The following is a 20,597-nucleotide window of genomic DNA, read 5'->3' as shown; positions in this document are numbered from 1 at the left end:
CATCATTACATGTTAATTACTGCAAGTCATCAGGGACATGAAATTTTCGTGCTTAGAAAATGGAAATTAAGGATTTGTTTAGTGAGACTGACAAACTTAATTATATCAATGGGATAACAAAAGCTTTCAGAATCTCTTTTGAGGATTTTATGAATTCAGTGTAAAGCCTGTAATTATCATTTTGTGCCTGTGTTCCTGCAATATTTAAAATTGTATTAATTTTTTTTTTATTCGTTGTTTCTTCTGTGTCCTTTGCTTTTGTCGTTCAAAATTCATGACAAAGGACAAAACTAAAGGACGCAGAAGAAAAATGTGACATTCCTGTACTATCCAATGAATTTTGAGACAGGTTTTAGAGCTCACCATTCTTATGCCGATGCATTTTACATGAGACTACAGCTGTTAGTATAGTTAGCTTAGCACAAACCCCAGAAACTGTTTGCTTGGCTCCATCTAAAGGTAACAAAGCCCACCAACAAGCACATGTGAAGTTCAGAAATGAACACATTCTGTCTTATTTCTTTTTCTGTGTTGATGGTGACAGGACCAGGAATATGATACCCGCTGACGGCAGCGCAGAGTCCAAACAAAACTACAATCTCTTGCTTTTTCCATTTGATATTTTTCTACTAATTAAACAGCTCAAACATTTGCTGAGCTGAAGTTGATGAGTTTGAGAAGTGATGGTGAGGTGGGTTGTATCTTTGTGCAAAGCACTTCAGCTCATGCATCAAATAAAAAAAAAAAATAATAATAATATAAAGCTTTATATACATGTATATCTTCATCTTTAAAAGTCTTAAGAAGTAAAGCAAATAAGCAGAGTTCCCTCAATGTCAAAATGTCGGGATTTTACAGAAGCTATGGTAAGTTTTAGCTACATAGCCAACATTAACTGTTCCTTATCAGTCCAGTCGAAACATTATGAGTTTGATATTCAAGTTGATTCCTTCAGTCAGTCTGCAGTGGTGAGAAACAACATGACTGTTAGTGTTTGTTTCTATCGGTTCTTCTCTTCCTCTGAAGTTAGTATGCTAACCCCAGCTGGTCCCAACCTATTCCAGCCATCTCCACACCTTTGCAACAGCGACTCACTGTGAAGTGAAGAAAACTCATTTAGCTGTGGAGAAAAATTTGAAATAGCCCTTTTAAGAGGTCAGTTCCTCCAAATTGTGCATATTTCCCAAATGAAGTACAAGCCAACATCTAGAACTAGCCTGCCGTGGAACTAAGTGATAGCACTAACTAACTATGGCTTCCATTCCTCTTCCTGTCATTTCACCTGACCTTATCAAAATGCATTATTATGTCACACCTCCTTGTTTCATGGTGCCACTCCTATTATGGGCATCTGATCTGCTTTAATTAGAAGCCAATGTTTAGTAAATCAGTAAGGCTCTTCATTGTTTGGAAAAGGATTAGATTCATCCTGTCTCGGTACTCTTTCAGTCGACACAAATATCATTTATCCATCTCTGTGTGCTTTCGCACACACTCAGTCAGTCAGTCTGCCCTTTAGTTCCTCTCTGCCAGATTAGGAGGAAATACTGAACAAATTTGAATTTTCACAGTAAAATCTAATTCTGTTTAAATTTGTATTGGATTGTTGCTACAATCTAATTTAAAAGTGCTCTCTGGTTGTAATTGAACCATAACATAAAAATGCATCCTGCAGTATTTTCTATCTGCTGTTATACTAGGTACAGTCGTACATTGACAGAGCATTACCACCCCCATATATCTGTCCCTAACAGACAACATGCAATCCATTTTCAAAATGTTTCCTCCTCTACAACTGTTTCTGACGGACAGAGGATACAGTCCACATATAAGAACTCACTCAGACAGAAGATTCACCTTCAAAAAAATTTGGTGAAACTTAAAACTTAGTAACTACCAAACCTATCTTACTTAATTTATTCCCCTTTTTTCTGTAAAGCTTTTAATGTCATACAATGTAAGTCCAAGGCGACAGATAAGGAAAAGAATGTGTGACTATCTGAGTTTGGTGGGACCAGATAGACAACTTTGACTTTTACACTCAAATGCTGATGAACAAAGAAGTCAGACAGTTGCCAGTAATAAAAAGATTTAAAAAATAAAAATAATAAAAGGCTATTACAAATGTGCTTTGACCCAAGTCAGTGCTGTCATTATTCTGACAGTCCAGCATAGAGAAGGTTAGTGCATTTGCTCTAAATGAATGAAGAATTCAGGTTCTGCATGACAGGTCCATGTCGATACACCTTTCATTTTCGACTGGTGGATAAACTTGTTTCTTTAACATCTACATAGCGTGCTGGTTTCAACTTGTTCAAGCATTATCTCTGTGTCTGGCTTTCAAACCAAGAGAAAATATGAAAGTATAAGGTGCCTTGTTACCAATCATCAGAAAGCTAATTCAAATTCACGGGTGTGTTTTTAGTGTGAGTGTTTTAAAAAAGGCATATTGCCAAATCATCAATAATGGACTGAACACTGAGATCAATATACAATGCATGTACGCCTCATTTATGGACGGTATATTTTTTGCATATAAGTCACTTAGTTCATCAATGAACTAACCTGCACTTAACATTTTCCAAATAGTTTTCATGCTTTGTACAGTTTCAGGAGTTTGGATTTTTTCTTTTTTACCTTCACCAGGTAGATAGTGGTTAATAAGTCAATGTGGGGTCATGGTTTAAAAATATGAATACTTCATGAATGCAGATTGAGTTAAGAAGTTTAGACTATGGCCCTATTTCCTCATAGTGATTATTGATTTATTCTTTCATTCATCTTCTACCATTTATCTGTTTCTGGGTCATGGGTGGTGCTGGAACCAATCCCAGCTCACTCTGTGTTAGGGCAGGGTCACCCTGGACGGGTCACCAGTCCATCACAGGGCCAACACACGCAGACAGACAGAGTCTCAGACACTCAGACCTACGGACAATTTAGAGTCACCAACTCACCCAAACATGATGTCTTTGGACGGTTGGAGGAAACCCACACAAGCACGGGGAGAACATGGAAACTCTGCCTAGAAAGTTCCCCAGGCCCGGGAATCAAACTCACGACCTTCTTATTGCGGGGCATCAGCACTAACCACTATGCCAACATACGGCCCCTTCACAATGATTAAGCGACATTAAAACAATGTCTTTCAAGGATGGCAACAGATTTTCGTCTTGGAAACAGCAGTAGCCTGTGAGCTCAACAGAAAATAACGAACTCCAGCGCTCTGCAGTGACTGGCCCCTGTGGCAGTCCACGGTCTGCTCCGTGGAGGCTCCGCTCTCTGCTGTCAGCACTGCCACACTCGTGGCCTTTGTTCCTGTGGGTGTGGTCTGAAGGGGGGTGGGGGGCGTGTTCGTGCCGACGTCACCACTCGGATCTTAATGTCAACGCGAAAATAAAACGGGCTGGAAAAACTTTTCCTGTCCGGCTCTAAAGTAAAAACACATGGTAACGAGCAAAGGGGGCCGTAAGGAGAGCCGTCTTCCTCCGGACTTTGGCGGAGGAGCAGGGCAGCCCTTTCCTTCTGTTTCCCGGGGCCGGAGAGCGGAGCCAGCGGGCTGTGTCGGCGGAGCAGACTTGCTAGCTAACGTCAAGTTGTAAGAAAGTGGGGAAGACGGTAACTTGAACGGGGGTTTGTCCGCCTACACAGACCTATGCGACGGATAGCAGGTAACCGGGCCTCGCTGTGCCCCTTCCACCGAACCAAGCTGTATTTGTATTTATGTATTTTCTGACCACAGCGGGCTGCCCCTCAGCAGCGTTGGACGACAACTTTGCTCCGCCAGGTTGACGGGCGGCAGGCTCGGCCGCCGATCGGCTGCTTTTTCCAACTCGTTCAACACCTGCTCTCCTTGTGTTGTGACGCTGCATGGCTTTGTGGAGATTGTGTTCGTTGGTAATTGCACCTGAAACGTCTCTAGTCGGTCCCGATCGCTCGTCTGCATCGCTGTGTTGTGTATCTGCACCACCTGCAAAGCGTGTTAGAACCCGTCAAGTGAAGGCAGCCCGCTCGCTGTTGGGTACATTTACCTTTTCACTTTGAATAGCCCAAAGCATCTGCTACATGCTGCCTGCACAAAGCTCTGACTCCCAGAGGAGTGTTTGGTTTATTGTTGCAGTCTTTGGGCCGAACGCGAAGGCTTCCTATCATCTTAAAAATAGCTATATTGTTCCGTTATTTATCAGTATTCATGCCATGATCCGACCTGCCTGCAAGGATTTGTAAAGATCAGGCCGGCAAGGGATTGTGTCTTCAGGGCTCCAGAGCCAGACCAACCCTTGGGTCTGGTGTAGCAATGCGGTAGACAGGGGCCGGTTTAGATTTCCAAAGGTACAGGGGAAATTGAACCGCTATTATTTATGTTTGGTCGATATGTCACGGGGTCATGGTTTGCTGACAGCAGCAGGATAGTGCAGCGGAACAAGGTCAAACGTGGACAGCGGAGCCCCTCTCCTGTCCGGGCTGTCAGCCGCAGTGAGGAGGCTCTGTGTGCTTCTCCATCCCATGGGACAGCATGAACCAGCCTGCCAGGTGAAGAACACCGATGAATTATTCAGACGCATGCTGCATATGATCAACGTGACCCAGGAATGTGCACTGCCGCTGCCGGAGACAATAAGAGACTCTCAGGGTGGTTGGCTCCTCCGAGAAAAAAAACCCTCAGTTTCCCGTTTAAACTTGCCAGTTACTTGAGAAAAGGGAACTGCAAAGATCATTTGAATAGGAGTTGAGTATTTCTTGCAGTGGATCTGATTTTCGGGAAATCTGTATCATGAAGTTGTCAAAAGTCCCAATGTTTCATTGTGAAGTTTATTCTGTAGAACTTGAGTGTTGCCTCTGGTGACTGAGCTAGATTAGTTTTGCCATGGCACTTTGTCTTGGTGTGCTTGTTGTTGTTTGTTTCCTTATATCTTGTTGTACAGTTTGCATGCATGGCATATGACATTTTAAAAATAGAATTTAAATTTGGCTTCACGCTTTAAGTGTCACCTGCTGTCCTGCAGTTAAACTGCTGAGGTTGCTTTTGCAATCACAATGCCTTTATGTAATATACAGCTAATATATGTATAAAGCTTCATACCTTTTTCTGTGCCAGTCAGTTGTAATATTTACCTAGTATTTGTATATGTAATATTTACAAGTCTAATCATCAGCTCTCCTGGAATGAGAATGTGGTTTTAAATGACTTGCATAATTTCTGTAGTTTAATCAGAATTCCAGTGCATTTTCAGTCCAGAGTCCACATCAGCACAGTTACAGTGTGTTGCAACAGCTGACCATTACTCACAAATGAGACTCACAGATGAGAGGTCATGATGAGGATGCACATTTATCTGTGGTTGTTGCAGATTAATAAATGCTCTTATGTGGATATTGATATTGGGACAGTTTTGCTTTAAATGCAGGTATAATAGCCGCAGCAACAGAGTTAGGAACTCAATTAGTTGGACTACATAGTCATTTATTTTGTCTATGTATGAAAATGGAGGTAAGCAAGAGTTAGGGGGTTAATGCTGCATCCTGACCTTGAGACATGGTTGTTCAACACAATATGAGGTTGTTATTTTGTTTTTGTTTTTTGTTTTTTCTTGAATGTAAGCAACTCTGCAAAGTCAAAAAGATAACAATTTTAGCGTCAACATCAATTAAAAGTGATTGGAAAAACAACTTGGTTTTTGCAAATATTTTATTTCCCCTCTGTCCTCATTTAACCATGACAAGGGAAAGGCTAATTAAAGATCTGTTTTTTGCTGCTTTTGCAAACATGATGATCTTTCATATCAACTCTGCTTATTGACTGATATGAAAGGAAAGGCTACTAGATTGTTGACCTGAATATAAGTAAACAAATCTCTGCACTTAGTGCACCGCATATCTGCATGTGTTTTTATTGTCAGTAATTTGCAAGTCTGCATCCTGAGTCTGTGTTTCCTCTGATTATAATTTGTGTTGACCTAAACCAAGTAATACTATGCAATGAGAAGTTATGTAAAAGTTCAAATACAGAAATGATTTTTAAGGAATTATACAGTGCATTAATGAAGTGAAATACAAGCTAACACAACAATGCAGTCTTCCACTGTCTGTCTCATGAGCTGAGCCAGTTACTTCATCGTCACAATCCTCTTTTCTTTTCTCACTCAGCCTTTGTTTTCTTCTCATGGATTTTTGGTGTGTCCTAAACAACTCTCTGTAATCCCCCTTGCAAAATATGCATAATAATGGAGACTTTCTCCTCCAAATCTAAAGGCTGTGTGGCATACTATATTCACAAGACTCACTTTTTTTCTGCTTCTACCACTCTGTTTTTGTTTTCACCCCCCCACCGTTGCCCCTAACTCCAGTGGCTCTCCTGTGTTTTATTCGCTCCTCTCCCTCTGTGGATTGCCCTGCCAGTCTAAAGCTCTTATGTTGCTTGCATCAGGCTGCCCATGTCTTCATCTTTTTTTTCTCCTCCTCTGTCGCTTTTCCTTCTTTTGTGGACTGGATGAACCACACAGGGTGCTGCCTCACCCTCTCACCACCACCTAAGTGAATCTTGAAACACTGCCCAGGATGACTGACAGTCATCCATTGAACCTGTCCATGTGGATCACCCTCTTTTTCTCTGTCCCCCCCCCCCCCAACTCCCTCCCTGTTGTGTTTAGGTGAGTGATGGAGACGAGAGAGTTGACTGTGGTCGCTGGCAGCTTTGTGGGTTTCCAGCTATTCTTCTCAGTGGCCAGCCCACGGCTCTCCTCCACCTTCGCACCAGGTTATGGACGGCTGCATTCCACCAAACTCACTGAGTGGAACTCCAGGTGTGTCAAAGGGTCCCACTACCCAAGCTCTATATGCACGCCTTTATGAGATGCTAACAATCTGGTGGTTTGACCTTGCTATGATATGGAATGCATAGCTGGACTCAGGTTCGCAGTGTATATCAGCCCTGGACCTAATAAGTTCCACTGTTATTCTGCACAAAAGGTTATCGTGTTTTTATGCAAGGATGTATCACACTAAAGATTGGATTATGTATTATCAAATGAACTTTAGCCAGCAAAATCAGTCAGTTTAAACTGGAAAATAAATACACTTCCTGGGGTTCTTGTCTGGCTCTCTCTGAATGTAATAATATTCAGGGTCACCTTTTAAAACTCACGAGTTATCACCTCATACAGTATCTAATTTTCTCCAGTGTCATTTCTTCTCATAAATAAGTCATAGTCTTGATCTTCTCATTTAACTCTGGACAAGAACAAATGAGCATATTTCATAAAGCAGCAGTCCCCAACCCCCAGGCCGCGGACCGGTACCGGTCCGTGGGTCTTTTGAACCGGGCCGCACAGAAAAAATTAATAACTTACATTATTTATGTTTTATTTATTATCTGAAGCTGAACTATGTTTAATTTTGGAAAATGACCGGATTCTCTCCGTTATCCTGCTGATAAAGTTCCATACAAGTGCACAATGGATTCACGTTTATATGATATTTAGAAAATAGATCTTTTTTTTTTTTTGCCAATCGTATCATTTTATTTTGTTGCATTTATCGGCCAAACCTTAAAGGAAATATTGTCTGACATTAAACCGGTACGTGGTGCAAAAAAGGTTGGGGACCGCTGTCATAAAGAGTAAAATGTCTTATTGTTACTAGCTCTCACCATCAAAGGATTGCTGTTGTGGCTGACAGACATCTAGCAAACAGCAGTCTGATTCTATGAAGACAAACTCTCTATGTGGAGCTGCCACCTGTTTCATATAATCTGTCATGGCTGAAACTAAATACCAAATATATTGATACCTATTTGGTATTACTAAATACCACCTCAACTCCTATGCAGTAAGATATTTAGCAGCTGTGACCCTGCCCATAGGGCAGCATGGCAGTATAGTGGTTAGCACTATTGCCCCACAATAAGAAGGTTGTGGGTTTGGTCCCCAGGGTGTGCAGAGTTTGCATGTTTTTCAAAATGCAGTAAATCTTCTCCCAATCAGTGGAAAATCTGGTCACCACCAAATCATGCATGAAATGAAAACCCCCCCCAAAAAACTGTCAAAAACTGAAACTTCAGTAATTCTAAAAAATACCGGGATAAAGAATTTTGGTCATACTACCCAGCTCTAACTCAAAGGACAGTTTTCCTCATAGTTTAATGATGGAACAGACTTGAATAGAAGCACACCCAACAGAATTTGTTTTTTGTTGTTGTTGTTTGTGGGGGTTTTTTTTTCCTTGTTTTTTTTTTTTTTTTACTGTTTCTTTGATACTTGAATTCAAACTTTATTGAGGATATTTGTACCCCAGCCCCACTGAGGCAACATTGTGATACATCAGTTGGTGATGCAGCTCTGTTGAGAGGGACACTGGTGTGGCTTGGGCCACCTCACGATCATTCCACACAACAGCTCCACACAGAAAGGGTTTAAGTTTCAAGCAGCAACTGTACTTTACGCTAGTCTGTCTCTTTATAATTGAAAGTACAGGGAATATTGACCAAGAATGTCAAAGGCAAGGCACTGATGCTTCTCTTAGAGTGACCTACTGTTGCATAAGTGCCTGCTCTGTGTATCAGTGTGCTGTTTATGTAACCACAACTTAAGTGCAAGTAGAAGAGGGAGCGTTTCCAAAGAAAGATCCGGGTCATGTATTTTCCTTGTGTATTTCCTTTTCATTTTAACTTTGGCTACTTTCTTCTCTACTAATATAAATAGAGTCACAACATGATCTACACAGACAGTGATCTGGACACAGATTTTTACCAAGTCCTAAAGTCAAGTTCCTCCATGTCTGTTCTGCTCTCTGTAATGGCAGTCTGGCCCATATGTACAGCTGGTCTAGGCACAGGCCAGCACTGTGCTCAGAGGCTGCAATGTGACAATCTGTGTTTCTGATGGGGCATAGATAAGAGCCACTGGACCTTTGGAGTATCTCTTTAGAGGGCCAGATAACTACTCCAGAGGTTAGTGGTCACTCTGTATCAGTCCTGATGAAAAAGAAGTCACATTCATGTGTATAGGGGATAATACAGATTTTCTACTGTACATAAGCATCGACATGTAGCACAACAGCAAAGTCGTACTCACTCTGTTTGTTGGTCAACCATATGTTACAATTCCCATCATTATGTTTATTCACCTAATCTTGTGTTTCTGGGGAAACAGGTGTCTGAAAAAATGCTGTATATTAATTCCTGGTCAAGATTTTTAAGTACCACCGAACACATAATTGTTAAGCCACCCAGATTCTGGCGAGTCTAATATGATCAGTTAAGCCAGTAGATGTTGGCAAAATAAAACTGTAGCCACCCTGGTGAAATATGACTCATGTCGGATGAAATTATAGCTCTATTTTTTTTCCTTTTGTCTTGTGGTCGTGGTCTAGGTCTTTTTTGTTACAGTTGATGTGGCCTTTGCTCTCAAACATTTCAGGAGATGGCTTTTATTCAAGATATTATTGCCAGTTTGGACACAATATACTATTTTATGTTTTTTTGGAAATTGATGTCAGAGAAATTTCCCTGGAATTTTGGGATTCAAAGTAATAAATCTGACTCCAGGAGGAGGGAGGCGCCGGTTTCAACCCCAGCTACAATGCAAATCAGGGGTAAGCTTGTGCCGGTTTCACGCCTGGATAAATGGGGAGGGTTGCAACAGGACGGTAAAAACTGTAGCCAATTCAATCATGCAAGTCACAGAGCTGACTTGCTGTGGCAACCCCAAATAGGGAATAGCTAAAAAAATTATGTAAGGAAGGGAGAAAAGGGGGGGGGTTCATGTGAATGCTTAATCTTTTGAGTGTCAAAACTGAAAAGCTAAATGAGGTGTTTATCTGAAAATAAATGCAGACCCACTGTATTTGACATTTTCCCACATAGTGTTATGACAGGACAGATTTGAATTGAGGCATACCCGCCTTAGTTTTTCTCCTTGAACAGAAAATATTCAAACTTTACCCATGAAGTATGAATGTGAATAGAAGTTGCAGCACAGATTCACTGGGACACACTACCTTAGAAAACCGTTGTTGTGTAATACAAAGTCATGTAATCCTGACAAAACCGACCTTGTGTGTCTTTGATGCAGCGCTGTTAAAATTGACCTTGACCCTTAGACACTTGACTCTGATCCAGCAGTAATAGTGGACTTGTCGACTCTGGCCCTTCTGTAGAGCCAGTCTTAGCTCAGGCTCACGCCAACAGTTTCTGTATGCGTGTGTCTATAGGAGCCACCATGCTGCAGAGGTTTCACTGTGACAGTGCAAGAAGGGAGAAGAGCCACTGGACCTCTGGAGTATCTCTTCAGGGGCCCAGATAACTACTCTGAAAATCAGGGGTTACTCTGTATCAGTCCTGGTGAAAAAGACATTTGTGGACAGGGGGAAATGTAGTTGTAAATTATTATTTTATACAAACATGAAATAAATGTAGTAAGACAGAAGAGCTATACCTTCCCTTTGCTAATCATTAACCATTTGTTACATTTCCTGTCTGTAAAGTCTCTATAATCTGCTATCAAAATTATTAATCTGGCTTTGTGTGTTTGTTTCCTTATTCAGGTTGGTGTCGACTGTGCATGCTCTAATTGTCGGCTTGTTCTGTCTCTACATCCTGTGGTTTGACGATGCAGTCAACGCTGATCCCGTCTGGTAAGAGGAAAAGAAACAAAGCTAAATCATAAGCACGTTTTCCAACAACATTGTGATGTAATGAAATGGAAGGATCTGTGACATGCAAATAACAAGATACCATCAAGAAGAACGTATTTATTTATTTATATAAAAAAAGAAAGAAGGGAAATCCTGCCATTTAGCCAACAAAAAAGGCAAAAACACGACACAGTGTGCCACATCATCTGGCCAGGCTTAAAAAAAAAAAAAAAAAAAAAATTATTGCATTAAGTGTTTTTAAGAGTAACCTGTCTTCTCACAGCTGTCTTTTCAGACAGCTTGCTCACAGGGGAGTTAGGAAACAGATGAAAGGTGAAGATGGGAGGTGTGGAGTAGTGAAAGATCATCAGGGATAGTACTTAAAGCCTTTGGAGAAATGACAACTGTGTCCCATTCATCAGAATGAAAAGCAGAAAGGAGAGAGTGGATCTAACTTGTCAGTGGAGTCTCCAGGGAGTTGTAGATTCAGTGGATTTAGCCTTTGATTATTGCCTTTTCTGTCTCAGTCTTTCACCTGCTCTACTACTGCTGACTCTGTTATTTCCATCAATGAGCCCTTGAAAAGAAAAATGGTAATCCCCTCCATTTTCTTTCTCCTTACCAATATTTTAATCAGCCATTTAAAACTTGTCTCTTTGGTTCTCTCTCTATCTGTCACTCACATTTCACTATTCTTTCATCACTCCTTCTTTCCTCCTCCTCTATTTTCTCCGTTTTCCTTTGGCTTTAGCGACAGGCTAGAATCCCACCAACAAGACTGTTTTCCATACAAACAACAGCAGCCTAGATCTCCACCCCGCCTCCCTCTGCTTTTCTTCATGTGGACCCCATGCCCCCATCATCCCTCCATGAGTCCTACAGCCTCTTGCTTTCCATTGTAGCAGCACCCCACATCTCAGGCAGTTGAATCAATGCAGCACAGCTCCTTTGCTCTTATTGTCTCTGTCTTGGCCCCGGCCTGCATCTCTGATGGAGCGAAAAAGAGGGGGGAGGTCAAGAGGGACCCTCTCCCTCCTTCTGCTACAATCTTCATCTGCTGAGTTTTCAGGTTCTTATCTCAGCTCTCTATCCAGGCACCTTACTCTTTATGTACATTTTTAGACAGAATTTAGCAGGAACAGAAGGGAAAGGGTTATCTCTTTATTGAATCTATTTCTGTTTGAATACTCCAGCTTTCTTTACATCCCTTGTTGAATGTCTGTCTTTAATCACAACACCCTGCAGCACCTAGCTGATCCCCAGCAGTATCTTAATGCCTTAAAGCTCTTGTCATTGCAACATTCGAGTGGTGCAAGCATTAATTCTCCAGTCAATCTGATTGTGTTACTGCATCGCTAAGACCTGTCACACAGCAGCATTGTTCTCCCCGCTGTTCTCAATATGGCTGGAGTGGTGAGAGCCAGACTGTTAGAAACCGGCATTGTTTATAGCGGCTGCTCTGGCTTTTTCAGCGTGTCACTCTGGCTGGCGGCACAGCCTCGCCTGTTATCATAATCCATTCATTTAACAAGCAGCATGTCTGCCCGCCATGCCTCTACTTGCGTTTGTTGATTGGCTTATCTAAACTTGAACTTCACACGTGCAGGGCTGTCAAAGGAACGGCAGACCATAATTCAGGGTGGTGCTTAGTTGAAACGGGCAGTCTGGTAGTAATGTTTTATGGAACACATTACATTGGCTTCCAAGCTGACATTTTAAACCCACTATCTAAACTGTGATTGATATAAATGCATTATTCCAGGTGCTTTTACACTTTATTTACTGCTTAAGAATCTTCCACATGTTGACGTCCTTGTCATTCCCCCAAAGATGTTGTTGTCTGTGACAATAAATTGAGAAAGTATCATACACATGAAACCTTATTAATTTACTGAATATCAACTTGATTTAAAAAAAAAAAAAAGAAGAAGAATTTGTGTTTTTGTAAATTTTGGCAACATCCCTTAACTCTTAATCAGATGAAGACATAACTGCACAACTTGTGTGTATACTAGAGGTATGAACCATAAAATTTAGTAAATGTTCCCTCAAGTTATAAAGTTATAAAGCATTGCTGTATTAAAGGCTGCAGTTCATTTTCTAGGTCAAATTCTTCTCAGTTAGCTGCACATTGAGAGAGGAGCTTGGGTATGCTGTATATTTAGTTAACTAAAGCTGGATCACATTGATGTGATTATCAAGGAGCTCTTGGACTCGCAGACTCTCTGACTATCACAGTGTCACTTAGGTTGGGTCTTATCCAGCCTTCAAGGCAATGCTTGTCTGAGTGCAGTGGTAAAGTGATACAGCTGATCAGTTAACAGGGGGAGCACGCTCTCATCACACAGACATTAGATTAGATACATAATTAGAGAGAAACAATGCTTCATTAACTGTTTAACCCAGCTGGTGAGAAGTTCTTGGTTGACTGTAGAAAGTTGTGAAGTGTCACTTGCTGTCAGGGACGTCAGAAAATAGTTTGTGTCTATTTAGCATATTTACTACACTGAATATATTACTTGTGTCTTGCTTATTTCAGATGTAGATAATGTGTTGAACAACCTCGGATGAAATTTGCAGAGTAAAATCTGAACTCTCTGCCACTGAGTGTACATACAGTAGGTCAGTTTGTGTGTCTGTGTGTACAGTAACGCCATGAGGTTCTGTTACAGACGTGTTCAGCCTGTCATTTGCCATGCAATACCTGTGGCCGATACCATGATCAGGTGTCTGTTGAAGCAGAGGCACCGTCATTATTTTCAACAAATGTTATTTGCAAAGACACCAAATAGCCACTGGAACAGGTCATAGGTATGTGGACTTAACTAACTACTGTTATTCAGACGTTTTGTCAGAGGAGGGACATCACGAGTCAGTGGCGTGAATGTTCCTCTGCTTTTTGTCATGTCATAGATTCACCACAAATAGTTATACTCTCTCCCCAGCCTTGTCAGCATGCTGCTGTTTTTAATCAAGACCTAACCATGTACAAGGGTATCACAGCAAGCTCATCAGCATCAGGCAATCAACCTTGAATGACCTTTCTGGATGATTCATGATGAGTGTGTTAACATTGTTACATTAATTAGTTTGCAACGTTGCATTATGTCCTCTTTGCAGAAGTTGATTATTGATCAGAGAGCGCAGTCTGAGTAGCTTCCAGCTCCTGGCTTGTTTACCTTCAGGGTGGTGGTGGCAGAGCATGTGGAAAGTACCTTTACACTCTGTTTGTTGTTGTTCCACAGGGGTGACCCAAGTCTTGTCAAACTCAATGTAGCCATAACCTGCGGTTACCTTCTTTATGGTGAGCATATTATTTTTTTATCAATGTAACATGGATGTCATAAAGCACAAAGGAAAATGACTGACTGTGCTTCCCTGGTGTTGCAGTTATTCTCAAAGTGGGGCTGTAGAGTTTTAATGCAATCATACGCATTCACAGTATTCATCAAAATGTATGCAACACATAATGGTCATAAGAGAATCAACTTAGAAACACATCAAATAACCATGGACTATAATAATTATACTTTTGTATTAATTACTACAGTTTATTGTAATGTAATCCTCCTAGTCCCTTTTTTAAACTTCATATTTTGTCAAATATAGTATGTTTTAAGACTGAATTCCATCCTGCCTTTGTCTCTCTGTTTTTGAACATCAAATTGATAATGATTTTAGGTTTTTCCAGAGTAAAACTGCTTAGCATGCCATGTATGAACCAGCTCACATATTTTGAGTCAGGTTTTATAACACAAGAACCGATCATTGCAGATTTAAGTGTGAATGAAATGTGAGAGTTCCTGCAAATCTCTATTTATATATGTGATTTTTTTTTTTGCAGGTAATTCAATAAAACAAAGTCTTCATTGCCATAAATGGAACAACTTCAAGCAGCATCTACGGATACAGTTAGACCTCTTGAGGTTTTTCAGCCATAAATATGTAATATAATGTCCTTTAAAAGAGTCTTGCTCTGAGATTCACCTGGTGCAGTTGCTGCCCTATGCATTTGCTCAATTATAACTGGCAGTGCAGTTGCCTGGCATTTTAGATTAAATCCATTGTCATGTGTAACAGAGGTCAAGCAATCTACAGTTTGATAGCTCAATTAACAGAAGCATTGATCAAAAAATGTGCAATATTATTTAATATGTCAGAGGAAACAGCTCCTTTGTTTCTTCCACTCCACTTAACTCAGATGGTTTTAGAAAATCAAGGTCATGACCACAATTTAGATTAAATTTTCTTTCTTTTTATTCTGAAATGCCTTTTTATATATATATATATATATATATGACGAGTCGTTCTTGCTGCTACAGAAAATACTGGTGTGTTTTTGGCTGTTTTGGGTTTTTGTTTTTGTTTTTGTTTTTTTTTAACAGCAGTTATGTTGTTCACAGTGTTGGTCAAATAGGTATGGGCCAGCTTTTGATAAACTTGTGTTTTTTTGTTTTGTTTTTTTTCTCCAGATCTTGTGCTGCTTGCCTGTAACTGGAGCACAATGGGGGACAGCTTTTTTGTTTGTCACCACTTGGCGGCGCTCTATGCATATGGTTACGTGCTGGTGAGTCACCCCCTCTCGACCAAGACTCAAAAACTAAAATTCTAATCTCACCATGGAATTGTTGTGCTGGGGCTGTGTTATTGTGCTCGTGCATATTTAATAACCTGTGTGTTTGGTCATTGCAGACTCGGGGAGTGCTTCCCTACTTTGCCAACTTTCGTCTCATTTCAGAGTTATCCACGCCATTTGTAAACCAACGGTGAGTCAGGCCTACTAGAGAACAATCACCATTATGTCAACAGTTCCCAGGGTTCATTTCTTTTGCTTACCGTCTGAATGCATGTTTCATACTGATGTTTCTTGATCCTCAATGCCCTCCAGGTGGTTCTTTGAGGTTTTAAAGTACCCTCGCTCACACCGGATGGTGGTGTTAAACGGCGTTGCCATGGCAGTGGTGTTCTTCCTGGTGCGCATTGCCGTCATGCCATCTTACTGGGCCAGTGTTTTTGCCACTTTTGGCACCCCAGCCTTTGAGCGGCTTGGTTTGGGTGCCCAGGTAGCCTGGATCACCTCTTGCATCACCCTGGATATCTTGAACACTATTTGGATGTACAAGATCACCCGAGGCTGCTATAAAGTACTGACCGGGAGAGGAGGACGCAAGGTTAATGAAGGAGGAGAGGCTTCATCTTCCTCAAACAAGAAGTATGTCAACAACCACAAAGACTAAAGAGATGTAGATTATTTGTAAACAGACATAAGCAGGTAGAGAGGCTGGACACCCAGGAATCTCACAGCTTCTCTCCTTTGCTAGAGCCTCAGCACCATTCCCAGCGTCCCCACCCCACCCTTGAATCCCCAGTGTTAGTCCTTAATCTGGTTGTAGTTGGCTAGTGGACTGGGCTAAGAGTCCTCAGGTGACCCTGACACACAACAAGTGGATTGCTCTTGTCTCACCCAAGCACAAGCCTTTGTAGCCTCAGTGTGTGTTCACTGACAGATTAGTATCCTGCTGGGTGACAGCTTTTGGTCGCAGACAACAAGACAGAGCTTCACGAGCACACTTTTAACTCGGTCTGTCACTTGCCTCTTTCATCACTACCATCATCCCTCTTGTCTCCTCTCACGCTCAACTTCAGCCAAAGCCCAATCCTCTGAAGTGCCTGTGAATGACAGGAAAGCAATAATATTGGAGGAATAAGCTCACAAAGTTTAACAAAGCTCAGCCCCTTCAGATGCTAACCATCTCTTGCTCAATCTCGCTCCTGAACAGCTGGAGGCCTCTTCTGTTGTTCATATTCCGTCCATACTCGAAGAGACGAGGCCTGCAGAGTGAAGAGCTCTCCCATCGGACTTATACGGTGTTTGTGAATCTACAGGGCTCTTGTATTACTACTCATCAGACCTCGCACAGAGACAGAAAAACACCATAATGCCTCTTCTACAGTATCACCTGCTGTGGCCTCTCTGCAAGTGGCGCCTGCCTATATCACCAGCCATGCCCCTCCAACCTCCTAATTAATTTGGATTATATTAAAAAACAGAGTATGCATGTAGAAGAGAGAACCACACACACTAACACCCTTAGCTTCTCATAGGACGATTTTTGCCTATTCAGTTTCTATCGTCCTGGCATCACTGCTGTGTTTAATCTTTCGTTTCATGTAGCGTCAATTCCCAAGCAGTCATAGTAACATGTCTAACTCACTATACTTCTGTTGCAACCCTCTGCCTCACTGGATAGATCTCTATCCAGCTCAGACTTTTGGTTTTGTTCTACCTCTCCCCCTGCCTTACAGAGACTTTGTCAATTCCTTCCTCATGAGTTAATCAGCATTTATTTTTCTTTGTGTCGTACTGTATGTAGCCTTAAAGATATTTCCTTTTTGTGATATCACTGGGTCTGGGGTCCTCTTCCTCTGCTGACTGTCTTCAGGGCTTATCGCCGGCAGTGCAGGGAAGCACAGTGGCATCACTTCCTCACCCCAGGAGGCTTTTATAGGCCATTTTCTCTTCTGTTCTCAGTGGCTCTGAGTACTTAATAGAAGAGAGTTATGTGCACACACAAACGCCACACCACACACATCCACCAGTTTGCGCATGCAAATCATACACTGTATTTGGTGCCCTTCTAAAACACATACATGGTGCTCTTCCTTTTGCTGAATGTTGGCAATATGGCATTTTTCAAAATCCTCCATCAGATAATAATCTGATTTATTTGGATGTACTAACCTGTGATGACAATATGCTTTTGAAAGCAATCTGCATGTTTGTTTTGGGTTTTGTTTTGTTTGTTTGTTTGTTTGTTTGTTTGTTTTCTTGGTGTGTGTGTGTGTGTGTGTGTGTGTGTGTAAACTATAAATCCTCACTGTAAAGCATGGTAAGATCGGCATATTTCTGTGATGCCTTAGTGAATAGTAAGATTGATGAGTGACATCTAAAAATGAATAGCATTAATCTAATGCTGAGGAGGGTTTGTCTTCCAAAAGCTGATGTTTCTTCCTCTCAGAGCATACTGAATGCATGTATCTTTATGGCTTTCCCCCTCCCTGCATGTCTGAACACAAATACATGTACAGTAAATGCATACTGTATGTCTAACTCACTAATCCGTACCACGCTCTCTGTATAACAGTTTTTTGTTAGTTAGTTTACTTTTACTAATTCATTTCTTCTTTAAATGGACAGTCTGCTCTCAGCAGACACTAATAACAACATAGTTGATATCACAACAGACAGAAACACAAGAGGATGTTTCAGACTTGACAATTGCCACACAAAAAAACATTGCACTCCTATCATTGTCAAATTCAGATTGTTGACAGCTTTTTTTTATTTTATTTTTTTTAGGATCCAAATAACAAGATATAGAACAAGACATTATAGCCTGGCCTTCACTGGAGTGGAGCGAATATTAAACATTTTTTAAAACAAACAAGAAAATTCTAATGAAGTTCTTAATTCTAAAGTCAGGAGACATTAATTCAGTACAGTTGCAACAAGATGATGTAGTTATGAAGCACCAATCAATCATCGGAACAATTGGAAAACAAACAATGGAAATGTGGCATTTTTTTTCCATGCATTAATTTGACAGTCACCTGCTGCTCAAGTTTGTTTCACCAATGGAGCAGTTTGCAAATTGAAACTATTTACTGATATTATCCACAGTGCAAGTTAACGCCACGTTAGGGTGCATTGTGCTGTTAGCAGCTAATACAGCCTCGAGCACATGTGAGGGATGGAACTCACTTCCTCCTAAATCTTAACCTGCCAGTCTTTTCATTTCCAACTTATTTTTGGCCCCATCTGACTCTAACTCAAGTGACTCAAGCAGTTGAGGCAATATATTGAACTTTGCACAGCTCCTTCTTGGAGCCACAGAAGGCTTTATACAATATATATAGTGCACCCCAACATCTGTGAACAAACTTTAACCTGTGAAATTGGTGGCGTTCCCATCTAAGTCTCGATTATCTGTAGTTCTAATATTCTGAGAAAGTCTGGTGGTGTTTTCACTGTGGAACTATAAAGCACACTCCCTATGGAGCAATAACTCAGTGATCTCCTGTATTTCTGTCTGTCACCACAGAGGAGGGGCTACAGTAACTTGTGCCTTTACACAAACGGTGGATGTGATGTGGTCAGATTTGAATTAGCATGATCCTTCTAATGTAATATCCAGTGATTATCTCCTCTCTGTTCCATATGTATACTCTATGTATATATTTTTCTAATCTGCCTGCACAATGATTAATCCGGCCAAGTATTATAATCCAAAACTGATCCCTTTCTTGGGAGCATGTTTTGTGTTTAGTGTTTTGTGCTCTCCTGAACACAGGGCTAAGTCTCTTGGTGAATGTTCTAATGGGTCATTAAGTGGCATTAAGGTGAGCTCGCAGTGGGAATCACTCTATTTTTGACATAAGCTCTCTGGGATATACAGGTAGGTAATAGGAAGGCTGATGTCTCACTTCTCTGGTCTTCAAAACTGTGAATAGCTGTAGAATACAACTAATATTGTTTAGTCAAGAAACAAAAATGCTTTGATTGCATTGGGGAGGGAGATTTTACTCAGACTGGCTGAGCAGTGATGCTGATGCACTTAATGTTGCAGCATCATTTGCTTTTTGAATGTCTTTAAGTTTGGATTTATTCTTTAGACAAACTGTTGGACTGAGTTTTTGTACTTTCAGGATTTTCTACAAAATATATTTCGAGACCTGATATTTGTGCTGTATCTCAACACCCTGGGACTGTTTGGAAATTGACAGAATGAGTTAACAGTTGATGTATTTGATAAAGCTGCTACTGAAAGGCCATTGTCTGTCCCAAGTATTCCGTCAGCTGAGGACAACCCAGTTGCCATTGTTTCTCTGGGGAGGCCAATGCCCATTATATTATATAATAAATATGTACATTATCAGAAAAGGTACATAACAATTACCTGAAATTAATCTTCTGAGATCCAGTGATCTCTTGAATGCATTATGACAAAGCTGCATTGAAATTGGTACTAAAACAGTATATTTATCTGGTTCTATCCAGGTTACACTTGATACCTACACAACTCCGTCTCACATTTGCTCTTAAATCTGTAATTTCAAGTTTGATCCGGGATGTACAACATAGGATGATATAGAATGAGTTGAGCCTCAGTATTACAAAGAGGACAGGATTTGTGTAGTGGTTAACAGTGACTAGAAACCCTTCAATCAAATGATTTGCCAGTTTCTTTTTCTTTCTCTGAAAGACTTGCCAGTGTGGCTTTCTTGTCCTTCCCTTTTCGTCTCTTTTTATTTTGCCTCTCAAAGCAATGCAGTTTGTTTTTATTCTGTGTTTTCTCTGGAGATTTTAATGTGAAGCAGCCTACACTACACACTGGCCTTAGGGGTCCCTGTCTGAGCATTACCTTGTGACTCGGGATTGTTGTCGCCTACAATGACCACTACTAATGATCACGTAATTGTAGAGCTGAAAGCTGAGACTTACTTGACATTGTTGTTCTTCAATAAAGCTGAAGGCAAAATGAAAACAGTCTGTGAACCTTTTTCTCCCCCATTTTTAATGTGCCAAGTTTTCTCATAACATTCGCACTAAAGAGTTGGTTATTGAACAGTGATGTTATCATGGGAATACCTTCTTGGACTGACTTTAGTGCATCCAGATGGCAGCATAGTGAACTGAACCAGTCATTCACCAGCTGTGTATCACGGCACGCTACTGGTAGTTGGCACCATTGCTCCATGTTTCTCCTTTCTTTTAAAGTGCGTGCGTGTGAGAGAGTGATGGAGATATTCAACAAAATGGAAGGCTGAAGCACAGAGACATTCAGAATGAAAGTTTGGCTGAAATATGGATGAAGGGAAGGTATGAGGGAGCAAGGAAAATGAAAATGTTGAAGGGGTTAGGGGAGGGTGGGGGTGTCTGAGCCACAGTTGGACTGTGATTGAAA

At 41.0% G+C, this 20,597-nt stretch overlaps 1 protein-coding gene across 1 annotated transcript; it reads left to right on the top strand.

Moving 5' to 3' along the window:
* The first annotated feature begins 3,377 nt into the window (after positions 1 to 3,377).
* Positions 3,378 to 20,169, top strand: tlcd4b (TLC domain containing 4b). Its single transcript, XM_029508324.1, has 7 exons — positions 3,378 to 3,671; positions 6,651 to 6,803; positions 10,543 to 10,632; positions 13,878 to 13,936; positions 15,105 to 15,199; positions 15,325 to 15,398; positions 15,521 to 20,169. The coding sequence occupies exons 2-7, from the start codon at positions 6,658 to 6,660 to the stop codon at positions 15,867 to 15,869; spliced, it is 813 nt and encodes a 270-aa protein (XP_029364184.1). The 5' UTR covers positions 3,378 to 3,671; positions 6,651 to 6,657; the 3' UTR covers positions 15,870 to 20,169.
* The last annotated feature ends 428 nt before the right edge of the window (positions 20,170 to 20,597 follow it).

This window comes from Echeneis naucrates, chromosome 8, assembly GCF_900963305.1.
Source record: "Echeneis naucrates chromosome 8, fEcheNa1.1, whole genome shotgun sequence".
NCBI lineage: Eukaryota > Metazoa > Chordata > Actinopteri > Carangiformes > Echeneidae > Echeneis > Echeneis naucrates.
Note: the sequence above shows the minus strand (reverse complement) of the source record. Positions and strands in the feature narration are given on the sequence as shown.

Excerpts from the sequence above, each read along its gene's own strand:
- tlcd4b (XM_029508324.1), top strand. The coding sequence starts at position 6,658 with ATGGAGACGAGAGAGTTGACTGTGGTCGCTGGCAGCTTTGTGGGTTTC. Across the intron at positions 10,633-13,877 it reads GTCAACGCTGATCCCGTCTG|GGGTGACCCAAGTCTTGTCA; the intron begins GTAAGAGGAAAA and ends GTTGTTCCACAG. Across the intron at positions 13,937-15,104 it reads CTGCGGTTACCTTCTTTATG|ATCTTGTGCTGCTTGCCTGT; the intron begins GTGAGCATATTA and ends TTTTTTCTCCAG.